Source organism: Anabrus simplex, chromosome 2 (genome assembly GCF_040414725.1).
Source record: "Anabrus simplex isolate iqAnaSimp1 chromosome 2, ASM4041472v1, whole genome shotgun sequence".
NCBI classification, from domain to species: Eukaryota; Metazoa; Arthropoda; class Insecta; order Orthoptera; family Tettigoniidae; genus Anabrus; species Anabrus simplex.
The window spans coordinates 276,453,390-276,469,366 of record NC_090266.1 but is presented as its reverse complement, the minus strand read 5'-3'; the positions used below and the strand labels follow the sequence as shown (position 1 = coordinate 276,469,366).

The 15,977-nt window shown below is 41.3% G+C and overlaps 1 protein-coding gene across 1 annotated transcript in view; it reads left to right on the top strand.

Annotated features, from left to right (window-relative positions):
* LOC136863512 (cell adhesion molecule Dscam1) overlaps positions 1–15,977 on the top strand; it is a 938,330-nt gene that overhangs the window by 466,463 nt on the left and 455,890 nt on the right. Inside the window, exon 8 of the mRNA XM_068225977.1 lies at positions 9,349–9,500. Coding sequence (XP_068082078.1) covers positions 9,349–9,500 — 152 coding nt within the window. The remainder of the gene's footprint in view (positions 1–9,348; positions 9,501–15,977) is intronic.

Below are 15,977 nucleotides of genomic sequence, written 5' to 3'. Positions count from 1 at the left end.
CCTTTCCTATTCCGCTGTCGCCATAAGACCTATCTGTGTAGATGCGACGTAAGGGAAACTTTTAATAATAATAATAATAATAATAATAATAATAATAATAATAATAATAATAATAATAATAATAATAATAATAATAATAATAATAATAATAATAATAACGTCAGACACCATAACAAATAACCCTGTTTGGAGTTCTAGAATGGGTTAAAACACATGTGTTACTTTCATCTGTCTATCTCTGTTTGATCTTGGGCTTTGCGTCGGGCTGAGTGGCTCAAACGGTTGAGGCGCTGGCCTTCTGTCCCCAACTTGGCAGGTTCGATCCTGGCTCAGTCCCGTGCTATTTGAAGGTGCTAAAATACGTCAGCCTCGTGTCGGTAGATTTACTGGCACATAAAAGAACACCTGCTGTACTGAATTCCGGCACCTCGGCGTCTCCGAAAACCGAAAAAATAGTTAATGTGACGTCAAGCCAATAACATTAACATCTTGGGCTTTGCCAATGTGAAAGTGGCTGAAGTATGAATAAAGCTATTACAGTACTTACACGATCCGGGAGATAGTAGGTTCGAATCCCACTATCGGCAGCCCTGAAAATGGTTTTCCGTGGTTTCCCATTTTCACACCAGGCAAATGCTGGGGCTGTACCTTAATTAAGGCCACGGCCGCTTCCTTCCAACTCCTAGGCCTTTCCTATCCCATAGTCGCCATAAGACCTATCTGTGTCGGTGCGACGTAAAGCCCCTAGCAAAAAAAAAAAAAAGTACTTACACGACCAATCTCTGTAATTAATGGCATGAAGGTATGGCTTAGGGCTTGTAGAGTAAGCTTGTGTATACAAGTCTCTGCGTTCTGAAAACTGATGTGTATGTAACATCACCTTCTGGCTTGGTGAGAAAAGTAACGGTAAAGTACCTCACTTCTCATATTCTTAGTTGCCTACTAACCGTCAGTAACGCTTCGATTTTCTATGACAGATGATTTTGGAACTACTGAGGATCCAGCCAGTCTGCGGGCTGAAGACTCAACGCACATACCATACATATTGAAACAAAATACGTCAGCCTCGTGTCGGTAGATTTTATAGAAAATCAAATTAAATGCGAAACAATCAAACAATTAACTGCGAAATTAAATATGTGTTGACTGAAATGGAACATGGTCACAGACAAATTTTTTCTTACTGATAACCATTCAGTGACATCTTTCCGCGTCCGTACTGTCTACAATAAGCTACGTATCGGAGAACTGGTGGGCTAAGGATGAGTGATTCAACTGTGAACCAGAGGAGATGTTAGCCGGTGATCCTAAGTGTGAATTTTCACACTCATTCAAGGAAAATACTTAGATGAGTTCTGTCTTTCTAAAATTTGCTTTACGTCACACCGACACCGATAGGCCTTATGGCGACGATGGGATAGGAAAGGCCTCGGAGTGGGAAGGAAGCGGCCTTAGCCTTAATTAAGGCACAGCCCCAGCATTTGCCTGGCGTGAAAATGGGAAACCTACGAAAACCATCTTCAGCGCTGCCGACAGTGCGATTCGAAGCCACTCTTTCCCGGATGCGAGTTCAGAGCTGCGCGCCCCAAACCGCACGGCCAGCTCGCCCGGTAGTTCTGTCTTTCAACTTCTAAGATATTTTTCCTCATTATAGTAAGCACATAATATATGAACACATAGAATTACATACAACTGGCTGAGTAACGCAGTTGAGAAGCTTTTCTCCTAAAGCCGATAACTGCAACGTTTGTAATTAAAAAAGAAAAAGGAGCTAAAAAAAGTTTCCACGGCGACAAATACAGCGGAGGCACAATGAAATAAAGTCGCGAATATTCTACTCGGAAAGAGGAAATTACAGGAGATAGAAAATGTTTAAGGGGTGATGACTCAGATACAAGAATTTGAGAGAGAAACGTCAGACAGTTTTTGAAAGGAAAGGTTACAGACCCGACCTAGATCGAGAAAATGAAGCTGGTATGCATCAGAATGATATCCCAAAGCAGGGACTGTGATGTGCGTAGTAGAAAAGTTGAGAAGACGTAATGTACCGAATACATGTACCTTGCAGGCTATTCACAAGTAAAGGTGAATTTAAAACCATGTGATACTGTAATAGTCTTCAGCCAATTTGTGAAAAGGAGGGGGAAGAAAACACGTGTTGCACGGGATAGAGGGAAACGCCCCCCCCCCATCACCTCTTTCGAACACGACATGCTGACAAGGAGTAGTTGGTGACAAAAATAGTGCTATAGACCGATTATTGACTGAAGACATTATCACACACATAATGTGTTTAAAATGCAGGGACAGCATCTACAATAGGCCAAAATCATCCAAAGTGTATCTGCCACCTGAACTGAATGCAAGAAAACGGCGAAGACAATTTTGCACTGAGCAAAAAGAAAAAGTAAGTCAACAATTTTTTCGATATCTAAGTACAAAAATTATATATTCACTGTTTAATAATGGTTTTGGCTTTGCCCATGAATATATCAGTTGAAGATGAATTTGAAGTTGAAAGGTTCACATCACATTGATGGTGATAAAATTAACATTCAGAGTGAGAAACGCGTTCATCAGAAGAGAACTAGCAAAATTCTCAAGTAGGAAATAATTACACTACCACTGTCATAAAAGTTTGTTTTGATAATAAAATATTCCAAAAAAAGAGAGAAGGAAATGTTGCCAGACTTATGCAGTACTTAAATGTACGTGAAAAGTGTTAAATACTTGTATGCAGACATCTTCCCCGCCACCAAGATATAATGTTGCGTATGTGTTACTAACTTCTGCATTTAGGGCAATCGCCCAGGTGGCAGATTCCTTATCTGTTGTTTTCTAAGCCTTTTCATAAATGATCGCAAGGAAATTGGAAAATTATTGAACATCTCCCTTGGTAAGTTATTCCAATCCCTAACTCCCATTCCTATAAATGAATATTTGCCCCAATTTGTCCTCTTGAATTCAAACTTTATCTTCATATTGTGATCTTTCCTACTTTTAAAGACACCACTCAAACTTATTCATCTACTGATGTCCTCCCACGCCATCTCTCCACTGACAGCTCGGAACATACCACTTCATCGAGCAGCTCGTCTCCTTTCTCCCAAGTCTTCCCAGCTCAAACTTTGCAACATTTTTGTAACGCTACTCTTTTGTCGGAAATCACCCAGAACAAATCGAGCTGCTTTTCTTTGGATTTTTTTCCAGTTCTTGAATCAGGTAATACGGGTGAGGTTCCCATACACTGGAACAATACTCTAGTTGGGGTCTTACCAGACACTTATATGCCCTCTCCTTTACAGCCTTACTGCAACCCCTAACCTTCTTATAACCATGTGCAGAGATCTGTACCCTTTATTAACAATCATATTTATGCGACTACCCCAACGAAGGTATTTTTATTAACACCTAGGTACTTACAATGAACCCCAAAAGGAACCTTCACCCCATCAACGCAGTAATTAAAACTGAGAGGACTTTGCTTATTTGTGAAACTCACAACCTGACTTTTAACCCCGTTTATCATCGTGCTATTGCCCATCGTCCATCTCACAACACTATCGAGGTCACCCTGTAGCCGCTCACAACCTTGTAACTTATTTATTACTCTGTACAGAATAACATCTTCTGCAAACAGCCTTATCTCTGATTCCACTTCTTTACACATATCATTGATATATACCCAGGTGGCTCACGGACGCCATACTTTCTACTTATAAATGTCCCGCATGCATAAGTGATGTGTGGGGTGTCTACCAACTGATTTTAACAGGGGAACTACTGCCAGCGGGCAGGTTACGTCAGAATATGAAGAGATAAGAAACAGAGTCACACTCGCAGCATATTACTCAGCGCTGGCGGTCGAATGCACCCCTTGCATTAGTAAACATCGTTTTCGACCGCAAAGTTCTAGGCTGGTGTATGCTACAGCCGCACTATATTTGCTATCTGCATATCGACAGTAGCTAGTGTGATCAGCAGCGGTGAATACACATACATTATTTTAATCTGGACAATCTGTTCGGAATGCAACAGAAGCTCCAAACAGACGTATGCCTTCTACATACGTACTTCACCGAACAGTATTAGTTTTTGTTTCATACATACAACTCTTCTATCGAGTGGAATGTCTACAAGTGTATAAATTAATAAGTTATTAAATTTCCTTTTCTGTATCTTTGGCGTGTTTACAAACAATAGCGGCGATTTTTGGAGTAAACATTACATTTTTTTCCACTTTAACCAGCTGGAACTAGGAATTATTAAAATAAAAAGCTATTTGTACAAGCCTTGCTGTCTTATCTGCTAATTCTTTCCTTTATTTTTAATTATTAACATAATTATTGGCGGAAATATGAACAAAATGCCGTTCGTCGCGGCTAAACGATTTGTATAGCGCTACGGCACGTAGTGGAGACTTTGCATGTGCTGTGCGGAAGGGTAGTAGGGGTACATACTTTTTTGACAAGGTCGTGGACACTTAGTCATAATTCACCCGCATGCCGCGTGCATCCACCAGTCTGGCACTCTCTTTTAGTACCAATTACTTCTTAGTGTGTATTCAAATACCGTTTTTTGCTATTAGTTTTACGTCGCATCGACACAGATAGGTCTTATGGCGACGATGGGATAGGAAAGGCCTAGGAATGGGAAGGAAGCGGCCGTGGGCTTAATTAAGGTACAGCCCCAGCATTTGCCTGGTATGAAAATGGGAAACCACGGAAAACCATCTTCAGGGCTGCCGACAGTGGGGTTCGCACCCACTATCTCCCGAATACTGGATACTGGCCGCATTTAAGCGACTGCAGCTATCGAGCTCGGTATATTCAAATACTAATTGATTTTTTATTGCATAATCGTGCCGTACTTCTATTTAATTGTACCGGGCGAGCTGGCCGTGTGGTTAGGGGCGCGCAAATGTGAGCTTGCATGCGGGAGATAGTCGTTTCGAATCCCACTGTTGGCAGCCCTGAAGATGGATTTCGGTGGTCTCCCATTTTCACACCAGGCAAATCTACCTTGATTAAGGCCACGGCCTCTTCCTTTCCACGCGGAGCCCTTTCCTGTTCCATCATTGCCATAAGTCGTATCCGTGTCGCGGCGGCGTAAAATCAATTGTAAAAAAATATTTAAATGAAACTTCAACGGGAGATAATACCAACTTTACTTTCACCGGACTAAACTCTTTCGTTTCTGTTATGTTATTTATTATGTAAATGGAATAAACCTGCCCCGTGGTTTATTTGTAATAATACTTTTTTGAGATTGTGATTAAACGCTTTATACTAAAATTTTCACCAGGTCTCACAAACAAACCACGGGGTAGATTAAATCGATTTGCTTAATAAATAACTCAAAACAAATAATCCAGCCCAGTGAAAGGAACGTTGGTATTATCCCCCGTTGAAATTACAATTACAATTGAATTTATTTTACAATTAGCTGTACGTCCGCCTCTGTGGTGTAGTGGTTACTTTGATTAGCTGCCACCCCGGAAGCCCGAGTTCGATTCCCGGCTCTGCCACGATGTTTCGAAAAGTGGTACGAGGGCTGGAACGGGTCTACTCAGCCTCGGAAGGTCGACTGGGTAGAGGTGGGTTCGATTGCCACCTCAGCCTTCCTCGAAGTGGTTTTCCGCGGTTTCCCACTTCTCCTCCAGGCAAACGCTAGGATGGTCCCTAACTTAAGGCCACGGCCGCTTCCTTTTCTCTTAGTTGTCTAACCCTTCCAAACTTCCCATTCCGCCACCAAGGTCCCTGTTCAGCATAGCAGGTGAGGCCGCCTGGGCGAGGTACTGGTCATCCTCCTCAGTTGTATACCGACCCAACGTCTCACCCTTCAGGACACTGACCTTGAGGCAGTAGAGGTGGGATCCATCGCTGAGTCCAAGGTATAATCAACCCTGAAGGGTAAGCGGATTAAGAAGAAGAAGAATTGGCTTTACGTCGCACAGACACAGATACGACTTACGGCGACGATGAGACAGGAAAGGGCTACGCGTGGAAAGGAAGAGGCCGTGGCCTTAATTAAGGTACAGCCCTAGCACTTGCCTGGTGTGAAAATGGGAAACCAAGGAAAACCATCTTCAGGCCTGCCGATAGTAGGATTCGAAACCACTATATCCCGCGTGCAAGCTCACAGTTGCGCGCCCCTAACCCCACGGCCTGGTCGTTCGGTGCAATTAAATAGAAGCACGCATGATTATGCAATTAAAATAATTTAGTATTTGAATACACACTAAGAAAATAACAGACACTAAACGAGGCTGCCAAACTGACGGATGCGCGCGGCAAGCGGGTGAATTATAATTCAGTGACCACGACCTTGTCAAAAAAGTATGTACCCCTACTACCCTTCCTCACAGCACATGCAAAGTCTCCACTACGTGCCGTAGCGCTATACAAATCAGTTAGCCGCGACGAACGGCATTTCGTGCGTATTTCCACAAATAATTATGTTAATAATTAAAAAATAAAGGAAAAATTAGCAGATAAGACAACAAGGTTTGTACAAATAGCTTTCTTTTAATAATTCCTAGTTCCAGCTGGTTAAAGTGGGAAAAAATGTAATATTTACTCCAAAAATCGCCGCTATTGTTTGTAAACACGCCAAAGATGCAGAAAAGGAAATTTAATAACTTATTAATTTATACACTTGTAGACATTCCACTCGATGGAAGAGTTGTATGTATGAAACAAAAACTAATACTGTTCGGTGAAGTACGTATGTAGAAGGCATACGTCTGTTTGGAGCTTCTGTTGCATTCCGAACAGATTGTCCAGATTAAAATAATGTATGTGTATTCACCGCTGCTGATCACACTAGCTACTGCCGACATGCAGATAGCAAATATAGTGCGGCTGTAGCATACACCAGCCTAGAACTTTGCGGTCGAAAACGATGTTTACTAATGCAAGGGGTGCATTCGACCGCCAGCGCTGAGTAATATGCTGCGAGTGTGACTCTGTTTCTTATCTCTTCATATTCTGATGTAACCTGCCCGCTGGCAGTACGGCGTCCGTGAGCCACGTGGTATAAGCAAACATAATGGTCCAATAATACTGCCTTGAGGAATTCCCCTCTTAATTTTTACAGGGTCAGATAAAGCTTCGCCTACTCTAATTCTCTGAGTTCTATTTTCTAGAAATATAGCCACCCATTCAGTCACTCCTTTTTCTAGTCCAGTAGCACTCACTTTTGCCAGTAGTCTCCCATGATCTACCCTTTCAAATGCCATAGATAGGTCAATCGCAATGCAGTCCATTTGGCCTCCTGAATCCAGGATATCCGCTATATCTTGCTGAAATCCTACAAGCTGAGCTTCAGTGGAACAACCTTTCCTAAACCCAAACTGCCTTCTGTCAAACCAGTTATTAATTTCGCAAACATGTCTAATATACATTATAACCGCTATGTTAACAAACGGTTAAGTTTTACTTTATGAAATACGACTTCCTCTCGTGCAGAGGCTGCGTTGCAACAAAGAGACATTTAGCTGGTTACATAATTGTAACGTCCGCCTCTGTGGTGTAGTGGTTAGCGTGATTAGCTGCCACCCCCGGAGGCCCGGGTTCGATTCCCGGCTCTGCCACGAAATTTGAAAAGTGGTATGAGGGCTCGAACGGGGTCCACTCAGCCTCGGGTGGTCAACTGAGTAGAGGTGGGTTCGATTCCCACCTCAGCCATCCTCGAAATGGTTTTCTGTGGTTTCCCACTTCTCCTCCAGGCGAATGCCGGGATGGTACCTAACATAAGGCCATGGCCGCTTCCTTCCCTCTTCCTTGCCTATTCCTTCCAATCTTCCCATCCCTCCACAAGGCCCCTGTTCAGCATAGCAGGTGAGGCCGCCTGGGCGAGGTACTGGTCATTCTCCCCAGTTGTATCCCCGACCAAGAGTCTGAAGCTCCAGGACATTGCCCTTGAGGCGGTAGAGGTGGGATCCCTTGCTGTGTCCGAGGGAAAAGCCGACCCTGGAGGGTAAACAGATGATGATGATGATGACATAATTGTAACAATGATTTCTTAGAATTGTTATTGCACAAATAACTTTTAAAACTAAACATTCACTTAACAGCAGCTTTTATCAATGTTTGCAACAAACTAGGCTGTGTAGGTATCAAATTTTGAAAAAGTCCCACTTTTCCCTTGTCGAAAATGGCTGTAATATTGTTGTTTAAACTTGCAAGGGCGTAATGCGTAAAATATGTAAAAATGGACCGTTAAAACTCAGAAATGACTTTGAAAAGAACTCGTATGTTTCTGGTGTAGAAATTTAAATATCTAAAAACTACTTCTCATTATGTTATTAGCTTTTTTAAATACGCTCCACAAATGAACACGGGCTCATTTTCTGCACTCATGATTGCAAGTTCGAATCCCGCCATCGATTTGAATTTAAGAGTACTTGAATGTGGGAGATTCTAGTCAAGAGTGGTGGTAAATTATTGTGTAATTTTTTTTTGCTAGGGGCTTTACGTCGCACCGACACAGATAGGTCTTATGGCGACGATGGGATAGGAAAGGCCTAGGAGTTGGAAGGAAGCGGCCGTGGCCTTAATTAAGGTACAGCCCCAGCCAGCATTTGCCTGGTGTGAAAATGGGAAACCACGGAAAACCATCTTCAGGGCTGCCGATAGTGGGATTCGAACCTACTATCTCCCGGATGCAAGCTCACAGCCGCGCGCCTCTACGCGCACGGCCAACTCGCCCGGTAATGTGTAATTTTAAGTACATATTCTTTTCTTGAATTATGCACCGATTTAATATCCAACATTACTTGACACAAATTGTGTTAGTTCACGAGGTAGGCAAATCTGAAGTAGGGAAGTTAAAATGAAAATTTATATAATATGGAAATGTTAAAATAGGGCAATGGCATGGCAATTATCTATACTTTGTTTTGAATTAACATCGGTAAGAAGAAGGTGCAATTTTTTTTTTTTTTTTTTTTTTGCTAGTTGCTTTACGTCGCACCGACACAGATAGGTCTTATGGCGACGATGGGACAGGGAAGGGCTAGGAGTTGGAAGGAATCGGCCGTGGCCTTAATTAAGGTACAGCCCCAGCATTTGCCTGGTGTGAAAATGGGAAACCACGGAAAACCATTTTCAGGGCTGCCGACAGTGGGGTTCGAACCTACTATCTCCCCAATACTGGATACTAAGTTGCAATTTCAGAACATATTTACTGTTCTAACAGGTTAATGAAAAATGTTAAAGACCTGATCTTTTGTTATAATTTGTGGAATGTCAAGGAAATGGTTCTCTTGCTGTTTGGAGTGTAAATTTAGTACATTGTGATGTGTTTTGTGGGGAATTTAAAGTGCTAGTTCAGATTATTTTACAGGTTTGTGATTGGCCAGTATGTGACAATGACTGGAGATGTCATCAGCCACGTAAACATCAGCAAAGTCGCTGTAGAGGATGGCGGTACCTATGAGTGTGCGGCGGAAAACCGTGTTGGACGTACCCGGCACGCTGCGCCTCTTAGAGTCTATGGTGAGTAGAATATCTTTAACTAAAACTTCTTGTGTCCATCTTGTACCTTCAAGCTCTTTTGTGTTAATTTGCCGATGATGAAATAAATCAGAAATGAATATCAAATACATCAAATCCGAGTCGCGTTGATTTTAAACGATAATCCTCAAGATGTTACAACTCAATACATGTAGATTTTGGAACGGTTCCCAATTTCATGTTCAGGAACAGAATAACCTGGAAACATTTATAGGTACTTAAACTAGAATACATCTTGACCGATAATTGTTACGTATATTATACAAACTGAGTGGCTTAGATGGTGGAGCGCTGGCTTTCTGAGTCCAAGTTAGTAGATTCGATCCCCGATCAGTCCGGTGGTACTTTAAGATGCTTAGAAACGCCCGTCTCGAGTCAATAAATTTACTGGAACACAAATTGTGTCAAATTTTCGGCACCTCAGCGTCTCCCAGAGCCGTAAAAATAGTTAGTATGACATATAATCCATATTATTTCAAGTAGTCTATAGTCTATTATTTATAATAATAATAATAATAATAATAATAATAAATACATACATACAAATTCATTTTAGATTGTTGTGCCTTTCGGCGTTCATTGCGCAAGCCTGTGTGAATTTTGTAAATGCCTTCACAATCCTGTTTGTAACCAACTCTGTGGCCTCGTTGAATTCCATACCTTTTATCCATAAATCATCAGAAATTGAGTCCAACCATCATCGTCTTTGTCTCCCTCTACTTCTCTTACCCTCCATGACTAAGTCTATTGCTTTCCTAGGCAACAAATCCTCCTCCATTCGCCTCACACGGCACCACCACCGAAGTCTGTTTATGCGTACAGCTTCATCAGTCAAGTTCATTCCTAAAAGCTTTTATATCGTCATTCCGAGTAACTTACCGCCATTGTTCCCACCTGTTTGTACCAGTATCATTCTCGCTATTTTCATGTCTGTTACGTCTAACTTATGAAATATCCTGAGTCAATCCAGCTTTCATTCCAGTATAGCAAAGTTGATATGAAAACGGACCGGTGAAAAAACGTTTCGTACGGGAGCTGACTTCTTTCTTACAGAATATTATTGGTCGCAACTGCGAGCTCACTGCATTAGCCTTTCTGCACAATGATTCAATCTAATTTACTATACTACCATCCGTGAAGAATGATTTACCTGTTCCAGTTTTGAATTCTGGACCTTACGTTCAATCATCATACTGACATTACTTTAGTCTTAGAAATTATAATATCACTCTCACTGGGCCTATTTTCACTGCAGTTTGCTATTAAGACAAGTCATCGGCACATGCCAAACTGATTACCACATTTCCCCGAAATGAATCCCTCCCTGCCATTTTATACGTTTCAGTAAAAGATTCATGTATACTATTAACAACAAAGTTGAAATATTACTGCCTTGCCTAACCCCTGTAAATACCTTGAACCAAGAACTCATTCTACCAGCAATTCTCACTGTATCACAATTTTCAACATAAATGCCTCTGATTGCTTTAAATATTCTATCCTGAATCCCATAATCTTTCAATGCGGCTAACATCCTTTCCCTCAGTACTCTGTCGTATGCTTTCTCTAGTTCTACGAAACATAATCATAACTGTCTATTTCACTCTAGCATTTTCCAGTTGCTAAGTGCACGCTAAAAATCTGATCCTGAGAGCCCCTCTGTGGTCTAAAATCACACTGGTATTCATCCAACTTACACTCAAAACTGATCGCACCCTCCCTTCCAGAATGCCAGTGAATACCTTGCGTAGTACAGTATACTGATCAATGGAATACATTCATAGTTGTTGCAATTCTTCCTTTCTTTTTTTGTTGTTCTTACATTTTGATTTTACGTCGCACCGACACACATAGGTCTTATGGCGACGGTGACAAAGGAAAAGGCCAGAAGTGGGAAGGGAGCAGCCGTGGCATTACTTAAGGTACAGCCCCAGCATTTTCCTGGTATGAAACCACGGAAAACCATCTTCAGGGCCGCCGACAGAGGGTTTGAACCTTCTATCTCCAGGATACCAGCTCACAGCTTAGTCCTTCCTGTTCCCTTGCGAATAGATAGGTCCAATTATTGAATTCACTTTCCACTTCCTCAAGCGTAATTTCACTGACGTCATTGTCGTTCGGGACGTCAAAAGAATATCGTTTTACGTTCAAAGGATTTTCTAAAATATTCCCTCCACCTGTCCAGTGATTTCCTAAGATCTATTATGAGTTCGCCTGGTTTCATCAAAACACTATGCATTCCCTTTTTCCTTCCCTTTCTAAGATGATGTATTATTGTCTAGAAAGGTTTCCATCCCGCTTGACCAAGCCTTTCAAGGTTATTACCGAAATCTTCCCAAGACTTCTTTTTGGACTCAACAATAAATTATTTGTTTTACTCTGTTTCTTTCATCTACGTAAAATTCCCTCTCTGCATCAGTCCTTGATTGAAGCCATCTCTGATGCGCATTTTTTATGTACGCCTACAGGCTGCCCTCATGTTATCATTCCACCGAAATGTTCGCTTTTCCCCTTCCTTACACACAGTTAACCCTAGGTATTCCGATACTCTTTCTACTACAGTATCCTTGTATGCCACCTATTCTCTCTCTATAACCTGATCCTGCTTACGGACTGTACTTTGGAATGTTTCACTATTCATATCCATATACTTCCAATTTCCTCGTCCTAAAGATCCTCCACCCTTATTCTTCTACAGACAGATTTCCCTTTCTCTGTCCTAGATCTAGAGATACTTAGTTCACTACAGATTAGAGAGTGATCAGTATCATCGAAAAATCCCGGGAATACCCACCCGTTCATGAATACAAAGTTGGTTATAATATATAATCTATTATGGATATTGAACCCCTATCCTTCTATGTGCAGCGGCGAATAGCCTTATGCTTGAATAATGTATTCCTAACTGCCAGTCCCATACTAGCACAGAAGTCCAGTAAACGCTTCCCATTCCTATCAGCTTCCATATCTTCCCCACATTTACCAATCACCCTTTCGTATCCTTCAGTTTTATTTCCATTTCTCTCATTGAAATCGCCCGTTAGCACCATCCTATCCTTTCTGTTGACTCGGACTATAACGTCACTCAATGCTCCACAAAACTTGTGAACTTCACCCTCATCCGCACCATTACATATTGAATACACTGAGACAATACTCGTCCTAATTCTTTCAACAACTGAATCTAACCACATCATTCGTTCATTTACGTGCCTAACAGTCCTACCCAACACTCTGCCCTTCCCTTTTTAACACCTATTAAGAAAATTTTATAATCTTCTACCTCTACCTGGTTAACTCCCCTGACCCGAATATCATTAACTCATAATACATCCAGAGGAATCCCCTTTACTGACTTAGTTAGTTATACTTTCTTTATTCCATAAACCCAATTAGTATTCATGGCTCCCCATCGAATTTCATTTCGCTCGCCAAGTTGTTTCCAAGGAGCTCCTTCGCCTGTCAAATGGAAGTAGGACTCCGTTACACCCATAGGTCAGTGGCTTGCTTAATATATTCTGAACTCGGTAAATACCGTGAAGCAGGATGCTACCCCGCTTACAGATTGGCCCAGTGAGAATTTCCCCTCTAACGGGTTAGGGAACACCGGTGCATTTTATAGTTCTAGCCACCTGAGGACAACGAGGGCTATGCCTCAGAGTATAAATATTTCGGAGATGTGCAATCCTGTTTTGTAGCAGCTGATATCCCGACTCTCAAGGCTACATACTAGGCCACTCGTCCGTTGCCCGTGGTTCACTAACTAGGAGATGACTGCAGTAACCCACACCATGAACCATAATAATATTTTTCCGGGCGAGTTGGTCATGCAGTTAGGGCCGCGCAGCTGTGAGCTTACATTCGTGAGATAGTGGGTTCGAACCCCACAGTCGGCAGATTTAAAGATGGTTTTCCGTTGTTCCCATTTTCACATCAGGCAAATGCTGGGGCTGTACCTTAATTAAGGCCACGGCCGCCTCTTTCCAACTCCCAGGCCTTTCCTCTCCCATCGTCGCCATAAAACATGTCTGTGTCGGTGCGACGTAAAACAAATAGCAAAAAACCAATGCTACAATTTTTGCTTTCCACCAGATTTTGGGGATCTACATTTTTGAGATACAGGTGTTCATTAACTTCAAAATCCACTACTTCGTTGCTGGTCCAAACATTTTAATTTGCTCTGTTCGCAGTTCATCTAAGCCTGCAGCTTTATTGTTTTTTATAGACTGGACAACTACTTCCAATTCTTCCAAGGTTCGAGGAGTTCTAAGATAGTCATTCTCGTCAAGATGTCTTTGGAGATTTCTGTTAATCTATTAGTCTTTCCATTCAGCAAAAGTTAATGTGCTATTTGATCAAGAGTTACTTCAGAGACGCTTGGAGGAGCACTGGTAGGATCGTTAGTGAGGTTCTGCAGCAACTTCCAAGCCTTCCGACTATTCTGTTTCAAGTCTAACTGTGACATCAGATTGTACCATTCATCTCTTCTGGAAGCTGACTATGCAGGAGATTATCGCCTTTCTCAATTATTTCTTCATTGAATGGATTTTCTTCGAACAGTTCTTTGCATTGAACCCATAATTCTACGATGAAAAATAATTCCAGATATTTATTTCAGCTACAAATAACTTTTTTGACAGTAGCCATGATTTTATTTCAAGAGTCTTGCACTCTCGTGGGAACAGCGCTGACCGTGACAAGCGAGCCGCCCTCTCTTGAAATGCCGGGATACTTCGGTTGACATCGAGTACTGAATAATTTATCAATTTCGGAAAATCCTTCATAACGAGAGATTTTGGTGACATGGTAAATCCAGGAATAAAGAATCTAAATTATTAATAAACCTTGCGTGAAGATAGAATCCCCAGGGTAAATACAAATGCAGTTAAGTCTGGAAGAAAGTTGGCGTCCTACTCGCGGATTTGCGACATGTGTCGAGGTCAATTTCTGAAGAAAGACCGTGAAATTACATGTCAGAATTAAATTCATTACGCCCGTTGCAAGTATGGAAAAAATATAAAATTAACACCATAATGAATTATAATTTCGTCTGAATTTATGGAATAAATTTCAAGAAAAGTGGTCCAGTGGATGTGGAATTAGCAGATTGCACCACCGAACTTCGTGGTGAGGATGGCGTCCTATCAGAGGGTATAAAACAAATCCCCTCCACCTACTTTTATTCATTCTATCTGAAGGTCTGGATGATGAAACCCACGTCGCTCGTCTGCAAGAAAGTGCGGGGTTTAGTTCTCAAAATAACTTGTTATATATTCGTGTCAATGGTTCAAGTAGAGTATTAAATGGAAGGTGATAGAAATTTTCCTGAAATTCCGCCGACGAAAACTGTGAAGGCATAGACATCTGTTTAAAATACGTAGCTGATTTTCTCTCCGTATTACAATTGTGTGTGTTTGATATTGTCAAAGGGGGTTTGGAGACTAGCCAGTGAGGTCTGATTTTTGTTATCTATTGAAACACCTGGCCAGTCTTAGGGTGAACTAAAGCAGGGTTCTGGGAAAACAGTGGCAGTCGCCAGTAGAGAAGGAAGTACGTCGCATGTTAACCCTTTAATGCATGATTTTTATTTTCATCTTTAGAAGTTATTTTTGGACTTTCCATAAGGTTTATAGAACGGGAAAAATTTTGAAAAATTATCAATAATGCTGCATATATGCTACATGATGGATAAACATTCTCTTTGATACGGTTGCCATTCAACTGGTTCCTACATAAAATATATAGAAATGGGTAACTAAGGTCAAAGATATTCTATAAACAATTTGGAACTCAAGTGGAACATGCACTGGTTCATGAAAATGTCCACCAGAGGCGTGCAAATCAATTTGTTAATCCATGTTGCATATATGCTACATCATGCAACAAAGGGGTGTAGGCTCTGTCATCTCATACCATATGCTACTCTAAGGCCACAGTACAGCCAACCTATGAGTAACTAAGGTCAAATATATTATATAAACATCTTGGAACACATGTGGAACATGCATTGGTTCATGAAGTGTCCACCAGAGGCGTGCAAAACAGTATGTTAATCTATGTTGCATATATGTTACACAATGCAACAAAGGGTTAAACGCGAAGAAAGTGCGTCATTTGCGGTGTTAATCGATAGTGAGTGTAAAATCTGTGTATTTTAAGTTATATATATAAGAAGATGATGTCTAATGTAGCTATGAACGGCTAAATAAGAGGGCAGCTGGCTAAATGTGGCCTGAATCTCCAGGATGACTACTATTACAGGTCTGTGTGTATATTTTGTATTAATGTTGTAGAATAGAATTTGTTTGTCCCAATAACATTTTTCAGTGCGTGAGTCGAATTAATATTTAATAATGATCAGGCGAATGGGTTATATTTCTGGTCGTCGTGTAAAACTCTTCAGGGCATTAATATTCACGTCGAGAAACTGTAAAAATACGAAGTTTAAATAATGTGTTA